Raw genomic sequence first — 17,916 nt, 5'->3', positions numbered from 1 at the left:
GTGACTCTTTATTTGCCAGCACTATGAGGTGCCAATGTTGGGTGTCACCATGATGTTTGGTCAGTTTCATTTGTGTGCCTATTGTGTCTTAGTCCATGAGCCTGGCTGACTTTGAAACCAGGTGGGGTTTGGGTGCTTGCAATAGATGCTTTGGGTCTAGTCAGTTTTTGAATTGATAGTTCATAAGTCACTCACAAAAATATTATGTTAATTCACTCTTGGTTTAAGTTTTTCCCCAACCTAGTATGAAATAATTGAAATTGATATTAAAAATGTAACTTCTAAGCTTTCACACTGCAATCCAGAAGGCTTGCTATTTAACAAAAAAAGCTCATACTTTCTCTCCCATCTCAGGAATTCCTGAGAGGTAGAGGAGCTTAGTAACAGGGCAGAATTGGATAGAATAAAATATTTCTCTTGGAGATTACAATATTCTGCCTCTGTCTGAATTTAATGCAGTCTCCAGATGTTGCCCATGTTTCACTGAAAAACAACTGCTAGATTTTATGAACAATGCAAATTCCTGAAATGCAACAGGGCTTCCTAATGCTGAGAAAACACTTAGAAGAGCATCAAATCTTGAAAATGTGCTAATAAGCCACAAAGTCTGATTAAAGCAAAGGTGCAATGTTCCAAAAACATGTTTTGTGATTTAGATAAGTATGGCTTAGGTTTCATCATAGATGTGAGTACTTTAAAGGCAGAGTGTGCAAAGATAAGAAAGTCTCAGTAATAAAAACAATTCACAATAGCTCCTTATTAAGTTATTTTCAGAAAAAAGTGTTAAGATCTGAGAACTGTATAAAAAGGGAAAGAAAGAGAAAAGAAGGCCACATATGGAGACCATTCACTCACTAAAATATGAACTATTAAGGCTTCACAACATAAAACATGACATTTCAAATTACTTAATTTGATGATTATTTATAAATAATAAGCTCAAGTTATGAGCAGATGTGAACAAAGATGAACATCTTCTGTTACTTAATTGTGGAGGATAGAATAGTTGGAAGTATTTTTCATAGACAATATCCCTCTGGGAGAGAAAATCCTCACATATTTCAGCTTTAGTTAAGATCAGACTGATCTAATTAGCATTTTCATCTAATTTATTGCTCAGAATTCCCTTTAGTGAGGCATGCTTTTGATAAATTTCAAGGAATGCTGTTTGCAGAAAAGTTTGAAATTAGACATGTAAAACCAAAATGAGAAGCTTTTTAAGATAAGCCAAAAATTATCTCAAAAACTAAAATGACAAAATTGAAAAGTATTAAACTATATTGTTATATTAATAAGAAGATATGACTTACACAGAATAACTCAGGATTATTCTATATTTATTGTATTTGGGGCACAGGACATAATTTACCTGGAGGATTTCAATTAAAGTTACACACAACTAATTAGAGAGAAAAGGATTTCTCTCTCTTCTGACTGAATGATAATGTTGTTATGTTGGTTAGTTATCTTGTAAGGTCATTATAAATCATAGAGGTATTGAAAAAATATAATTAAACGTGTAAATAACTTTGTTTCATTTTTATTTTCTGATTTCAGAAGATAAAAATTGATTATGAATGAGTGTTCCCACAACACATTTCACACTCTGGACACTAGAATTTCATTTCCACGTCTTTGCATATGAAGATGTGGACTCTACACTATGGAGAATGAAACTATAAATTCAGTACCTCACACAGGCATTGTGAATATAAGAATGTGTTCACAACACGTTACCAATATGATTACAAAACAGAAGCAAGATGTAGACACAGTCTTGGTAGACTTTACCTCATTAATTTCCTATACGGCATTTTTCACTTGACTGAAAAGGGAACCACTGATGCATTCTTCTTTTTACTTACAATTCTATTCCCAGAAGGTAGAAAAAAAAATCATATAATGCTGTACTTGATTTTGACCAATAAGAAAGAACCAATTAAATTTAATTTTAGGGAAGAGATGCTGAACTACTCTAACACAATTATATCCTTAAGCACACCTCATCGATAAAGTAACTACCGTGTACCCTATTTGTGACACCAGGGACTTTTGAGGAATTAGTATTAGAAACATCATTATCAAGAGTTGCAAATACACCTCCTTCCTCTTCCCTTAGTATATCTTAAGTGTTTCATTGCTTTAGAAATATTTTTAAAGACATAATGAGAAAACTATCCATCAAGATTCATTAATGATTTCTGTATCTACATGCTAGAAAAAGAGCAATACTAATCATCAGTTTCCTACAGGCTTTACTAAGCTTATCTTGTGGTACAGTTCTTCAGAACTATATCCAGTGAAGGTTAAGATAAGCTTATGTTTGTTAAGTAATTTCAAGGAGCAGCTTCCTCTTTTCCCGAATCACCCATCTTCATTCCTTCTACCGCTTTCACAAAATAAGTATGTACATCCAAATTTAATACACCCTATATTTAACATGAAGAACAATTCTTTAGGGAGAATCAATGATTTAAGTAAAGAATTTCAAATATTTTAGGAATCATCGGTCCATAATCACCTCATGCTATGAAGCAATTAATAAAAAAAAAATCAACCTGAGGTTTTCACAGACCCTAAGGGATTTTTTTGCAAGTAAAACTACTGCCATAATGACATAAAAATAGTTGGTTGTCCTCATTCAAATTGCACCCATTGTTTCTGAGTTCATAAGAATTCAAATGCTTCTTCGAATTTTCTGTAAGTTTCTTAACAGTGCTAAAATAAGAATGCCATTTAATGTGTGATTCAGAAACTAAGCATTTACTTGCTGATTTCAGAAAAAATTAACTGGGGTGCCACAACCAAAACAAAATTTTGGATCCATATTTCTTAAGTAATCAAAGAGTATGCGAAAGAACAAAATGGTGTTTTGCAGAGACTAAGAAATAAGGCAGAAAGCATTTCTCTGGAGACACAGGACAAGTTTGCTCTGCTTAAGCAAAGTAAACAAAAACCTGGGGCACCAATCGTACAGCTAAAAGAGGGCTTGGAAACTATAACATACTTATCACATCTGGCCTAATTATATCTCCTAATAGCTCTAACATTAATAAACATTCATACATGGCTAAAGGCTGTGAGTAATTTATAGAATGCATGTATTTATAAAAAGTTATTTTTCTCTGATGAATTTATTTACTCCCCAGAGATAAATTTAAAATCACATGACCACAAGATTTAAGCACCTATCAGGTAACAGCAATCTATTGCAAAGCAAACCACACAGACTGAGATTTTCTTTCCATATGTAAGAATATTTGGTAGCTATGTAGATGCAAATATTAGGAAGAGAGCCACTGTTATTAAGGACAGAGACTTACCAGTGCTTGTCAGGAAGTTCACATTTCTCATCACACCTTCTGTGTAAGCCCCTGGCTCGTAACTGTCCATTTCACCTGTGACAATGTGAGCAACTCTTGCTGCCCGTCCTCTGATAGCACCTGCAGCTCGGTCTAAATTATCAGCATCCTGGTCTCTCAAGGCTATGATACATTTGTTGACATCTTCTAAGATATGGCTCTCTGTAAGTAAACAGATCAAATTAGTTTAGTGGGTTTGTTTCATTTTGTTTTGTTTTTTTTAATCACACAAACCTAGCATATTGTGCGTGCATGCATGCTATGTCACTTCAATTTTTGTCCAACTCTGTGTGACCCCATGGACTGTAGCCTGTCAGGCTCCTCTGTCCATGGGATTCTCCAGGCAAGAATACTAGAGTGGGTTGCCATGCCCTCCTCCAGGGGATCTTCCCAACCCAGGAATTGAACCCATGTCTCTTAAGTCTTCTGCACTGACAGCAGCGTTCCTTCCCACTAGCACCACTACTGTAATTCATGTTAATTTCTGGTTGCACACAAGATACACATTGGGAATGAAGGGCATTGACAACTAAGAAGAAAAAATACAGACAATTCTGCTTATACATTTTTTAAATAGCACAACTTGTAAAATAAAAACTTTAAATTTTTATCAGCAATTCTTATAGATTGCATCTGATTTTACATTCTGATTCCAATAGATTAGATTTTAGATTTGAATGGTCTATAAATGGAAATTAAGGGATGATTCTATATGAAAAGAAAATAAAATGTATAATGATGGAACACAATTCTAATTAAAAGCAACACTATGCAGATTATGAAACTATACGAGAGAAAGATAAAGCTACAACATTCCATTCAACTAATATTCATTGATGTAAGCTATTTGATACAACTATAGAAATCTTATAAATTAGGAAATGATGAAAACTGCGAAATATATAAATTTTATATTGTAAAGCAGCAACCTCACCACACTGTGAAAAGAGGGCTTTACAAAGATTGATTGACTTGAAGAAAATGAATCCCAGAGAAAGCTGTTCACTCTAAAGAGTAGCTCCAAACCTCTTTCTCTCCTTCCTTCTTTGCATGATTAGGGCATGAAGACAGCAAGGAGTTATTAGTATAGTACAACAACGTGGCTTTCTTTTTTCTATAAAATGGTTAATGCTCCCAGATAAAACTAATGAGTGGAGCTGAGTAAACATGTGGAATATCAACAAGCATGGGCAATGATATTTCTAAGAAATTAAAAGGATACTAAAATAATGGTTTCTGTCTTTATTAAATGAATCCCCATCCAAAATATTTTAAGCCTCTATTACTTCAAAATATGCACAGAAAACAACTACAAAAAAAAAAGGCCTCAGTAATTCCAGAACATATTGTTAACTTTCTCACTTTCTCTCTTCTCTCTGGACTTGCTGATTTTCTGCAGATAGGCTACACAAGACAGGTATTCATAAAGCTATTTCTTTGCAGAGTCACACCTTCCTCTTATTGTGCAAAGCATAAAATCCAGACTACCAAAGAATATGGTCCCCGGTGAACTTCTAAGACTTGATGTCTACTATTCCTCTGTAGGCCTCTTATGCTTCAGTTACATTTCTTTAATAATTTTCCAAGCCTGCCATAATTTTTCAAGCCTCTGTGCCAGTGAGCGTACTAGAATCTTGACCAAGACTGCTCTTTTGGGTTTCTAGACCCAATTTCACTTAAGTCTGTATATGTGTTTGTGTGTGTAGGCTTTTCCACACCAACTAGCAACTCTCTGTACAAGAGCTGGGGGTTCTGGAATTTAACTCAGTTCCAACACTGTCTACCTGGAGATGTGTTCTTGCCAGGTGGCTCAGACAGTAAAGAATCTGTCTGCAAAGCAGGAGACCCGGGTTCAATCCCTAGGTCCAGAAGATGCCCTGGAGAAGGGAATGGCAACCCACTCCAGTATTCTTGCCTGGAGAATTCCATGGACAGAGGAGCCTGGCATATAGGAGTTCTGCAGCCCATGGAGTCACCGAGTCGGACACGAATGAGCAATTAACACACACACACACATATGGAGATAGCATCAGATTCCACAGATTAAGGGTTTACTCTCACGAGACTACCACTTTTCACGCATACTACAGACACCAATCATAAGCCAAGATTTTCACCTGTGCTTCTGACTAACTGCTACAAACTAAAGGTTCCCATGACCCCCTCCTCAGACTTCAGACACCCATCCAAGTTGACCAACTGGCTATAAATCAGAGGTTCCCACAACCTCCTTTTTTGGCATGATTAATTTACTGCTGCTACTGCTGCTGCTGCTGCTGCTAAGTCACTTCAGTAGTGTCCAACTCTATGCGACCACATAGACAGCAGCCCACCAGGCTCTGCCGTCCCTGGGATTCTCCAGGCAAGAACACTGGAGTGGGTTGCCATTGCCTTCTCCAGATTTATTTACTAGAGTAGCTCAAAAAACTCAGAAACATTTTACTGACTAGATGTAACTTTTATAACTCAGGAATGGCCAGATGGAAGAGAAGCAGAGAGTAAGGAAAGGGAAGGACACAGACTTTCCATGCCTTCTCCAGGCATGTCACTTTCCCCAGATCTCCATTGGCTCAACAACCTGAAAGCTCTCTAAACCCCATCATTTGGGGATTTTATGGAGGCTCTATTTCATAGGCTCAATTAATTAAATCATTGGCCACTGGTAATCAATTCAGCCTCCAGCCCCTCTACCCTTCCCAGAAGTAAAGAGGAGGAACTGAAGCCCTCTAATCACATGGTTGGATGCCCTGTCATTCAGCCTCCATCCTTGGGGGGAGACCTCAAAATCACTTAATTAACATAACTAAAGACACCTTTATTGCTCTTATCACTTTGAGCATTCCAAGGGTTTTAGGAGCTTTGTGCCAGAAATAGGAAAATGCCAAGTCAGTCAGTTCAGTCTCTCAGTCCTGTCCAACTCTTTGTGACCCCATGGACTACAGTAGGCCAGACCTCCCTGTCCATCACCAACTCCCAGAGTTTACTCAAACTCATATACATTGAGTTGGTGATGCCATCCAACCATCTCATCCTCTGTCGTCCCCTTCTCCTTCTGCCTTCAATCTTTCCCAGAATCAGGGTCTTTTCCAATGAGCTGGTTCTTCACATCAGGTGGCTAAAATATTGGAATTTCAGATTTAGCATCAGTCCTTCCAAAGAATATTCAAGATTGACTTCCTTCAGGATGGACTGGTTGGATCTCCTTGCAGTCCAAGGGACTCTAAAGAGTCTTCACCAACACCACAGTTCAAAAGCATCAATTCTTTGGTGCTCAGATTTTTATACAGTCCAACTCTCACATCCATACTTGACTACTGGAAAAAACCACAGCTTTGACTAAATGGACCTTTGTTGGCAAAGTAATGTCTCTGCTTTTTAATAAGCTGTCTATGTTGGTTATAACTTTTCTTAAAGGAATGAGGTCTTCTAATTTCATGGCTGCAGTCACCATCTGCAGTGATTTTGGAGCCCCAAAATAGTCTATCACTGTTTCCACTGTTTCCCCATCTATTTGCCATGAAGTGATGGGACCAGATGCCATGATCTTAGTTTTCTGAATGTTGAGTTTTAAGCCAACTTTTTCACTCTCCTCTTCCACTTTCATCAAGAGGCGCTTTAGCTCTTCTTCACTTTCTGCCATAAGGGTGGTGTCATCTGCATATCTGAGGTTATTGATATTTCTCCCGGCAATCTTGATACCAGCTTGTGCTTCATCCAGCTCAGCAATTCGCATGATGTACTCTTCATATAAGTTAAATAAGCAGGGTGACAATATACAGCCTTGATGTACTCCTTTCCCGATTTGACCAGTCTGTTGTTCCATGTCCAGTTCTAACTGTTGATGAATCAATGTATGAATACAGATTTCTAGGCGGCAGGTAGGTGGTCTGGTATTCCCATCTCTTGAGAATTTTCCACAGAATGTTGTGATCCACACAGTCAAAGGCTTTGGCATAGTCAATAAAGCAGAAGTAGATGTTTTTCTGAAATAGCTCAGCTGGAATTCCATCACCTCCACTAGCCTTGTTCCTAGTGATGCTTCATGTACACTTGGCTTTGCATTCCAGGATATCTGTCTCTAGGTGAATGATCACAGCATTATGATTATCTGGGTCATGAAGTCCTTTTTTGTATAGTTGTTCTGTGTATTTTTTCCATCTCTTTCTAACTACTTCTGCTTCTGTTAGGTCCATATCATTTCTGTCCTTTATTGTGCCCATATCTCCATGAAAAGTTCCCTTGTTATCTCTAAATCTTGAAGAGATCTCTAGTCTTTCCCACTCTATTGTTTTCCTCTATTTCTTTGCATTGATCACTGAGGAAGGCTTTCTTATCTCTTCTTGCTATTCTTTGGAACTCTGCATTTAAATGGGTATATCTTTCCTTTTCTCCTTTGCCTTTTCTTCTCTTCTTTTCATGCTGCTGCTGCGGCTGCTGCTAAGTCGCTTCAGTCATGTCCGACTCTGTGTGACCCCATAGATGGCAGCCCACCAGGCTCCCCTGTCCATGGGATTTTCCAGGCAAGAGTATTGGAGTAGGGTGCCATCGCCTTCTCCGCTTCTTTTCATAGTTGTTTCCAAAGCCTCCTCAGACAACCATTTGCCATTTTGCATTTTTTTTTCTTGGGGTTGGTCTTGATCACTCCCTCCTGTACAATGTCATGAGCCTTAATCATTAGTTCTTCAGGCACTCTGTCTATCAGATCTAATCCCTTGAATCTATTTGTCACTTCCACTGTATAGTCATAAGGGATTTGATTTAGGTCATACCTGAATGGTCTAGTGGTTTTCCCTACTTTCCTCAATTTAAGTCTGAATTTGGCAATAAGGAGTTCATGATCTCAGCGACAGTCAGCTCCCAGTCTTGTTTTTGCTGACTGTATAGAGCTTCTCCATCTTTGGCTGTAAAGAATATGATCAATCTGATTTCAGTATTGACCATCTGGTGTTGTCCATGTGTAGAATCTTCTCTTGTGTTATTAGAAGAGGGTGTTTGTTATGACCTGTGCCTTCTTTTGGCACAATGCTATTAGCCTTTACCCTCCTTCATTCCGTACTCCATGGGGAAATTTGCCCGTTACTCCAGGGGTTTCTTGACTTCCTACTTTTGCATTCCAGTCCCCTATAATGAAAAGGACATCTTTTTTGGATGTTAGTTCCAGAAGGTCTTGTAGGTCTTCATAGAACCATTCAACTTCAGCTTTTTCAGCATTATTGGTCAGGGCATAGACTTGGATTTCTGTAATATTGAATGGTTTGCCTTGGAAATGAACAGAGATCGTTCTGTCGTTTTTGAGATTGCATCCAAGTACTGCATTTCGGACTCTTGTTGACTATGATGATTACTCCATTTCTTCTAAGGGAGTCTTGTCCAAAGTAGTAGATATAATGATCATGTGAGTTAAATTCACCCATTCCAGTCCATTTTTGTTTGCTGATTCCTAACATGTCAATGTTTACTCTTGCCATCTTCTGTTTGACCACTTCCATTTTGCCTTGATTCATGGACCTAACGTTCCAGGTTCCTATGCAATATTGCCTTTTACAGCATCAGACCTTGCTTCCATTACCAGTCACATCCACAACTGGATGTTGTTTTTGCTTTGGCTCGGTTTCTTCGTTCTTTCTGGGGTTAATCCTCCACTGATCTCCGGTAGCATATTGGGAACCTATCAACCTGGGGAGTTCATTTTTCAGTGTCCTATCTTTTTACACTTTCATACTGTTCATGGGGTTCTCAAGACAAGAAAACTGAAGTGGTTTGCCATTCCTTTCTCCAGGGGACCACGTTTTGTCAGAACTCTCCACCATGACCGGACCGTCTTAGGTGGCCCTGCACGGCATGACTCATAGTTTCATTGAGTGAAACAAGGCTGTGGTCCATCTGATCAGATTGGTTAGTTTTCTGTGATTGTGATTTTCAGTCTGTCTACCCTCTGATGCAGAAGGATAAGAGGCTTATGGAAGCTTCCTGATAGGAGAGACTGACTGATATATACTTCTTATTCTAAACCATAATATCACAATTGCCAATCCCTTCTGGCCTGCTTGCTCATAGTATTCTTTCAAAACACTAGTTAAATGCCCTGCCTCAGGACAGGCAAATTCAGTTCCATGATGTTTGGGTTTCACATAAAATAGTTTACATGTTTTCATTAGAGCTTCTTTCTGTGTTTTAATAATGTACAAATGAAACTATCTCTCTAGTAGACAGGCAAATAAATACAAGTGCAGGAATTTTATCTTATTCCTTGAGGTATCTAGCCCTTGGCAAAATACATGGCATCTGTTAGGGTAATAAGAACGTCTATTGAATGAATGAATGAATTCTTCTTATAAGATGCACCTGGGGATAGTAAATTATTTTGTCTAAATCCTAAATTATGGGTTGTAAACATTGGTAGACACATTTCTTTAGCCTTACATTTAGTCAGTTTAACCCATATTAAGGGCAGTAAGTTCATTTGAATAAAAAAGATTAAGTACTGAAAACCTTCATTAAAAATTCACTGGAGTTTTAACCTAATTTGTAGCATTCAGTTATGAACGTGTCATTAAGGCCTATAATAAATCCAGGCACAGTCCCATCTCAACAGAAAGCACATGTGTATCATCACCATCATATTTCCCTTGGAACTGAAGTACAAGTATAAATGTGGAAGGCATAATAATTACCAGATTTTAAGAAATCCACAGATGCACCCTTTAATGACACATTAAGAAACTGTTACTTTCCAAGTATGATGGGAAGATTAAAAAAATATATATATGTACTCAATAAATGTTTAATCTGTATTCACTATGGTTGCTTAATTTTAGATTGCAGAGCTGTTTTTGCTCAGTTCTACGAAAGTGAAAAGATATTTAGGAAAGAAAAAACATTGCTCATTCTTAGAAGATTAATGATCTAATAAACTCAGTAATTTCTGTTTAATTAAAGGGGAAATCATAGCTGTCATGAACTATTTTTTTCTATGATTTTGCACAGGAAAAATGCACAAAGAATATTCACTAACAATGATTAGATGTTCACTTTTTCTATAAAACAAGGAGATTTATAGTTATAAATTATTTTATTACTTTAAGCAGAGAATAAAAAATACAGTAAGAATTTTTCTGATTCTTTTTTTCTTGGCCTTCTAGAAGTTTGTGTGGTTATTGCTTTAGACTGAGCAACACAGTAAAAAGCCATAGTGTTAATTATGGTGAAGAATTATAGAGGTAGAGTCAGATATGAAAATAAAAATCTTACATGAAAACATACAATGTAAAATAAGGGAAATAAATGACAAGAAGCATGTAACAGAGTTTATCTGAAGCAGTTTTATTGAGAACGTTGGAGATGATGACTAAATGATTTTTTGAATTACTAATATTAAATATAGCACAGAAACATTAAGAAAGGTTTTTGCAAGATTTCCATTATTGTGACACTTTCCCATTATGCTGAATGTTTCACAAAATGCCAGCAACAATTATTTGCATGAAATGCTAAACATAGAGTGCCAGAAAAAGAAAAAAAAAAAAAGAATGGGCACCTCCCACATACACAGTAACTCAACATTAAGTTAATTTCTTAAAAACAATTATTTCTTTACTAGTCATATTTCAGGTGAATTTATGTAATTAAAAATGCCTTCATGATTGCTGAAGGTTTTAGGTCTAGCTTTATAACCCCACATCTCTAGCAAGGAAATAAAAAAACAAATACTTTGTGAAAAACTTTCTACTGATGTATCTCTTAAGTCTTTAACTGTTAGAATGAGTTTACTCTCTTGTTGTTGTTTAGTCACTAAGCCGTGTCTGACTTTTGTTGACCCCATGGACTGAAGCCCTCCAGGCTCCTCTGTCCATGGGATTTTCCAGGCAAGAATATTGGAGTGGCCTGCCATTTCCTTCTTCAGGGGATCTTCACCTCCCAGGATCCAATGTACATCTCCTACATTAGCAGGCAGATACTTCACCACTAAACCACCAGGGAAGCTCTTTAGACATATGAAAATTATTAGGAGTGCCACCTCCAAATTTACTTTTTTCTCAATTACAGACATACCTGGACTCAACAATTACATAATTTTGACAATGAGGTTTAAAAGAAAGAAAATGTTATTATGAAACAAGTATACTCAGCAACTGTTGACCCTTGAACAATGTTGGGGTTAACTTGTATATAACTTGTAGTTAAGTCTCCATATCCCCAGTTCCCCTGAAGATTCAACAAACCCCGGACGGCGTAGTACTGTGATATTTACTATTGAAAATTATCCTTGTATAAGTGGACCTGTGCAGTTCAAACCCATGTTTTTCAAGGGTCAAATGTATTACACATTTTGAAGGATTGGTTGAAGATATGTCTTAATCACTTCAGAGTGTCAGCTTAACATTTGATTTGGAGCGAGTGATGAAAAGTCCTAGTGTTACTGAAAATCTTGAAGCACATTATTTTAAGAGCATAGAATTGCTGAACTACTACCAATTTCTATCGCTTCTTTTATAGCTATTCTGAGATGCAAAGGGTGACTTCTGTTTTGCTGGAAAACAGTAATAAACAGGGCAATAAAGGAACTGATCTTAGACTACAAGATATTTCATTTGTTGCAGACTTCTCTGGGTGACTCCATCTTTAGTCACTGCAGCAAGTATAGCCACAATAAAATTTTGAAATACATATAAATGTTTTCTATGATTTTTTAATTCTTCTGTTTTCTACAATTAAAGATAGAACTTGCCTCAAGGAAAGTAGAAACAAACAAAATCCAGTGAGAAGAAGTTAATTTATTGACTTTTAACCTCTAAAGCAGAATTGTATAAATCCATAGCCCAAAGAACAGACCTAAAGTGGAAGTAAAAGTCATACTTAGTTGAGGGGTTGTTGTTGTTCAGTTGCTCAGTTCTGTCTGACTCTTTGCAACCCCATGGACTGCAGCACACCAGGTTTCCCTGTCCTTCACCATCTCCCAGAGCTTGCTCAAACTCATGTCCATTGAGAGGTAAAAGTTGCTTTCTTTTAATTCCCAAAGCTGGGCTTTGAATAGATCAATGGCAAAACCTAAAGAGGTAGAGTGTCTATGCTATAATCCATTGAATGGGGAATAATATAACACCAACTGTTTCTTCCCCCTGATATGTGCATATGTAAAACAAAATTCTGAGAAGAAAAGAAGAGAGAAATGAATATTTTAATAAAGAAAAAAACTTTTATTCTAAAGAGACTATGTTTTAAGCCATAAGAGGTTAGATTTCATATATTGGCAAGATAAAGGTTAGCAACCCACTGTACAAGAGCTCAGAGATTTAACTAATCTTAATTAGAAGAAAATAAGTTTCCATTTTTGTACACTTGGATCTATACCTGTAAATTTAAAATTCATTACATAGGCAACTACACAATAATTTTATTTTCTCTTTTTAACAAAAACACATGAAGCTAAAAAGCCAATGGAAAACAACCAGCATATGTTAAATTGCTGTTTGTGTATCTACCTAAAGGTAGCCAAAATTTCTTTTTAGTAAGATTTGATCTTGAAAATTGTTCTCCAAATTAACTAATATCCTACATAAAGATTTAGGCAAGTGTTATTTTGAGAATAAAGAATATGTATGTAGCTAAATTCAAAAGCTTTTGAAATTTTGCATCCCTTTTCTGCATCCTTAAAACCTTCCTCTATCTCCTTTCCTGAGACTAAGTATTATGATGTGTTAGAAAATGTAGATTATATAGAAGATAAATAGGCAAATCCCTGTCTGTAAAAGGTTTACAATCCAGTAACCGGAAAGAATTATTTTCTATTTTTTTTTTAATTTTAATTGAAGTATATTTGATGTAAAATATTATATAAGTTGCAGGTTTAGAATATACTGATTTACAATTTTAAAAAATTTTACTCAATTTATAGTTATTGTAAAATATTGGTAAGAATTACTTTCTTTCATTGTCTTTTATTCTTCCCCAAAGATAATAGTCAAAATTATCCCTTCATCTTATCATTTTATCATCAAGTTTTGTTAATCTTTATCAGTTTGTTAAATTTTAAAGTTTGCTCAATTTCACTATAAGCCATTTATTCTTCATTGGACTTGAACCAGCTCAGACTTACTTGACACACTCCTGACAACAATCAAAAGAAACATAAAGATTGCTATTCCCAAACTAGTTCTTTACCAAACTATACTTAAAGAATTCTGAAGAATTTATGCAGATATAATTCTATAGAAATAAAACACACACAGAAAGTCACTGAAGCTTTCGTGTTTCTTTTCATAAGTCTTAAGCAGGCTCTTATAACAGTTTTCTTTGTGAATTAAAGACAAGTCAAAAGCTTAAAAACAGGCAAAAGGTACTATTGCTTGTCATCAGACATTGTGAACCAAGCGTACCTGGCAGATATCTAATTCTCCAGCAGTGTGTATCTTTCTTCCACTCACTTTTTACTATCGGTTAGGAAATTTTACAATTCTGTAGATGCTCAATTTGTTTAAAAGGGATAGCAAAGCTAGTAATTCTTGGCCCATAGGAATGCAAATAAATTTTTGATAGAGATGGGAATAATTTTTATGGAAAATAATACTCTAAAGCTTACATTTTTACTACTCTGTCAGAACGTTAGCCAGTTTTTCTTTAAGATATTTTATTTAGCCTTTCCTTCTTTATCCAGTTCTTAAACAAGCATTATTGTGTCTCCCAATAATAAACTTGTAACACTTTAAATCTGTAAAAATCTTGCTTTCGATTTTGAAAAATTATACTTTGTATATTTCGTCTTGGTAGGTACTAATTTTTCAAGTATTTTTTGTATCCAGGGGAAAAATGTGAATGATAAATTAAATGTGGAATCATAAATCTACACATAAGATGCAAAACTTTAAAACTCCTAGGAGAAAATCTAGGTTAACTTTGAATTTGGAAATGACTTTTTAAATACTACACCAAAAGTAAAAAAAAAAAAAGAAAGGAAGAAAGAAAAATTAACAAAGTGGACTTAATAAAATTTGAAACATCTGCTCTGTGAAAGGCACTGTTAAGTGAATGAAAAGGCAAGCCACAGATTAGGGGGAAAAAATTGCAAAATACATCTGCCAAAGACTGGTATTCTAAATCTACAAAGAATTCTTAAAATTCAACAAAAAAATAAAACAAAAATATCTAAAAATATTAGAATAAGATCTGACCAGACACCCAAAGAAAACATACAGATGAAGAGTAAGCATATGAAAATATGCTTAACATTACATATCATCAGGGAACTGCAATTAAAACAATGAGATAGGCAATTAAAACTGCACAACTATTAGAATGACCAAAATTCAGAACCCTGAGATACCAAGCACTGAGAGATTAGGAGCAACAGGAACTCTCATTCATTGCTGGTGGAAATGCAAAACTGTATGGCCACTTTGAAAGCCAATTTGGCATTTTTTTTAAATTAGTTTATTTATCTATTTTTTAACTTTACAATATTGTATTTGTTTTGCCATACATTGACATGAAAACCAAACAAGCTCTTAACATATGATCTAGTAGTTGTGTTCCTTGGTATTTACTCAAATGAGTTGAAAGCTTACGTCTACACAAAACCTTCATATGAATATTTATTGAAGTTTGGCTTATAATTACCAAAACTTGCAAGCAACCATTCTCTATCAATAGAAGAATGAATAAGGAAACTGTTATACATTGATACAGTGGAATATTAAACAGCAATGAAAACAAATCAGCTATTCAATATCAAGCTACAAAAAGACATGGCGGAAATTTAAATACATATTGATAATGAATTAAGTCAATATGAAAAGGTTACATACTGTAGTATTTCAGCTATATGACATATTGGAAAAGGCTAAAACTATGGACACAGTAAAAAAAAAAAAAAAATATCAGTGTTTGCCAGAGTTCCATTGGTAAAAAGGGAGGAATGAATAAATGGAACACAGGGGATTTTCAGCATAATGAAACTATTTTGTATGATACTTTCATGATAGATACATGTCATCACTACATTTGTAAAATTCATAAAATTTATAACACAGAGTGAACACTAATGTAAACTATATAATGTAGCTAATAAATAAATATTGGGTCAACAATTCTACCAACAAAGGAGATTCTTCAGACATCCAGTATTCAGTGCCAAGTCCACTTTAGACCTTTAACAAGCACTGTGTTCGGTTTCTAAACTGGAAGGAAACTATTAATGTTCAATCTTACATATTAAATATCATTCATAATTTACAAATATCTACAATTAATGTAGCAGGAATTCTGAACATTCTTCAACTTTCAAAGAATACAACTAAGAAAAAAATTTGATCCTTTTCCCAATTCTTTCTTTGCTTTTACACAGTAACATCTCTTATCACCTATTTGCTTTTTAACAAATAATTCTGGAAAGCCTGTTTTCCATAATGTGTATATGATAAGCAACATATGCACATTATTTCATTAAATTCTTATAATAACCCTAGGGAATAAGTCTCTTGCTTACATTTTTTAAAAATTAATAAACCTTATTTTTAAGGGAAGTTTTACTTTCATAGCAACATTGAGTAGGAAGTATGAAAGTTCCTACTTACCCTCTATCCACAGTCTCCCCAATATCAACATACTCAACCAGAGTAGTATATTGTTTATAGTCCATGAATCTACACTGACACATCATTATCACCCAATGTCCGTAGTTTAATACATTAGAGTTCACTCTTGTTATTTTACATTCCTTGGATCTGAACAAATGTATAATGACATATATCCACCATTATAGTGTCATACAGAACAGATGCAGTGCCCTAAAAATTACTCTAACCATTCACCTATCCCCCCCCCAACCCCTGGCAACCACAGATCTTTTTACTGTCTCCATAGTTTTGCCTCTTCAGAATGTCATATAATCGAAATCATGCAGTATGTATCTTTCTCAGATTGGCTTCTTTCATTTAGCAATATGCACTTAAGTTTCCTCCATGGCTTGCTGGCTCATTTCTTTTTAAAACTGGATAATATTCCATTGCTGGGATATGCTACAGTTTATTTATTCGTTCACCTACTGAAGGACATCTTGATTGCATCCAGGTTTTATGCATCCAGCAATTATGAAAAAAACCTGCTATAAACATCTGTGTGCATGTTTTTGTATGGATGTAAGTTTTCATTTCATTTTGGTAATTACCAAGAAGTGTGATTTCTAGATCATATGTTGAATATGCTTTTAGCTTTCTTAGAAACTGCCAACCTGCCTTCCAAAGTAGCTATACCACCTTACCTATCAGTTTTAAAGATGAAGAAATCAAGTCTTTGAGCAGAAATGCATCTTTCCAGAATTCATAGTTACATTAATTGAACCACAACTCAAAATCAAATTTGTCTCACTTACTAGGGTCCTAGAAATGCTAGGGTCTCATCTGACTTTAAAATATAGTAATTCTATAATTATATTATTCTGCTAACCTAAATGTACTATGGGAAGGAGAAATTGTAGATTTAAAATATTTTCTAAATTTTATAAAAATATAACTGAAGGCATTAATAAGTTTTCACATTAATTCTAACTGGGAATGAAATATAATCTAAGCATATTTAGAGGCATAATTTTAATTTTATAAAGCTCACATGGCCAGGGCTCTACTAATATCAATATTTGGGATCTGTATAGAGACATTGGCTTCCCTATTGGCTCAGATGGTAAAGAATCTGCCTGCAATGTGGGAGACCCAGGTTTGATCCCTGGGTTGGAAAGATCCCCTGGAGAAGAGTACCTGTTCTAGTACTCTCGCCTGGAGAATTCCATGAAGAGGGAACCTGAAGCTTTCTAGACACATCAACGGAGAAGATAGCCATAGAAGAAGAAATTAGCAAATGCAGTTTAATGCCTCAGCCATTTGGCTATTCTGACGTCAAAGCAAAAGTCCAGGTTATTGCATTTTATGCTGCATTTATCTTGACAAAACAGACAGAAAAAGTAAACCAAACCTTAGGTTTTCTCATTCAATCCTTACTTTCTTGCACTGACTACCCCTAGACTGAATTCTTGCTTAATTGTCTCATTGCTTCTCTTCCTATAGACCAGAAACACATTAACATCTAATATCAAAGTACTGAGCTAAAAAAAAAAAAAAAAAAATTAGCTTTGAGGCTATTACCAGACTGAACATCAGGACTGTCAGCAGGAACAGACAGTAGTGAGCAATTCTCCCATATTATGCAATAAAGCCATTCAATTTCTGCACATTGGATGCTAAAGTTGGATGCCTCTGTTGCTGGATACTCTTGTAAGGAAAACAGTCAGTACTCATTTGGGTGCTATTCCTTGCTTATAGTTCAAAATACAGAACAACTTGGGTGTCTAACTGTGAAGTTTTTAATTTTGGGCACAGAGAGAAGAAATCCTGAACTATTTTTAATGACTTCCTTGAGGTATATGTAACATATAGTAGGACAGAAACTCAAAGAATAAAGTACATAAAATGGCAAATATACAGAAAAATGATTAACAAATGAGTGGTTTGTAGCCTGGAAAAATAAATGTAAATAATATTTATTTTTTTCCTTATATTTCCAGAAT

General features: G+C 35.4%; 1 protein-coding gene across 11 annotated transcripts in view; it reads right to left on the bottom strand.

The window, feature by feature from the left end:
- Window positions 1-17,916, bottom strand: part of CTNNA3 (catenin alpha 3) — a 1,864,976-nt gene that overhangs the window by 470,879 nt on the left and 1,376,181 nt on the right. For all 11 annotated transcript variants that reach the window (XM_081568943.1, XM_081568944.1, XM_081568945.1 and 8 more), the window contains one exon: window positions 3,324-3,524. In XM_081568943.1, coding sequence (XP_081425069.1) covers window positions 3,324-3,524 — 201 coding nt within the window. The remainder of the gene's footprint in view (window positions 1-3,323; window positions 3,525-17,916) is intronic.

This window comes from Giraffa tippelskirchi, chromosome 2 (assembly GCF_054371585.1).
Source record: "Giraffa tippelskirchi isolate mGirTip1 chromosome 2, T2T-mGirTip1v1.2.pri, whole genome shotgun sequence".
NCBI classification, from domain to species: Eukaryota; Metazoa; Chordata; class Mammalia; order Artiodactyla; family Giraffidae; genus Giraffa; species Giraffa tippelskirchi.
Note: the sequence above shows the minus strand (reverse complement) of the source record. Positions and strands in the feature narration are given on the sequence as shown.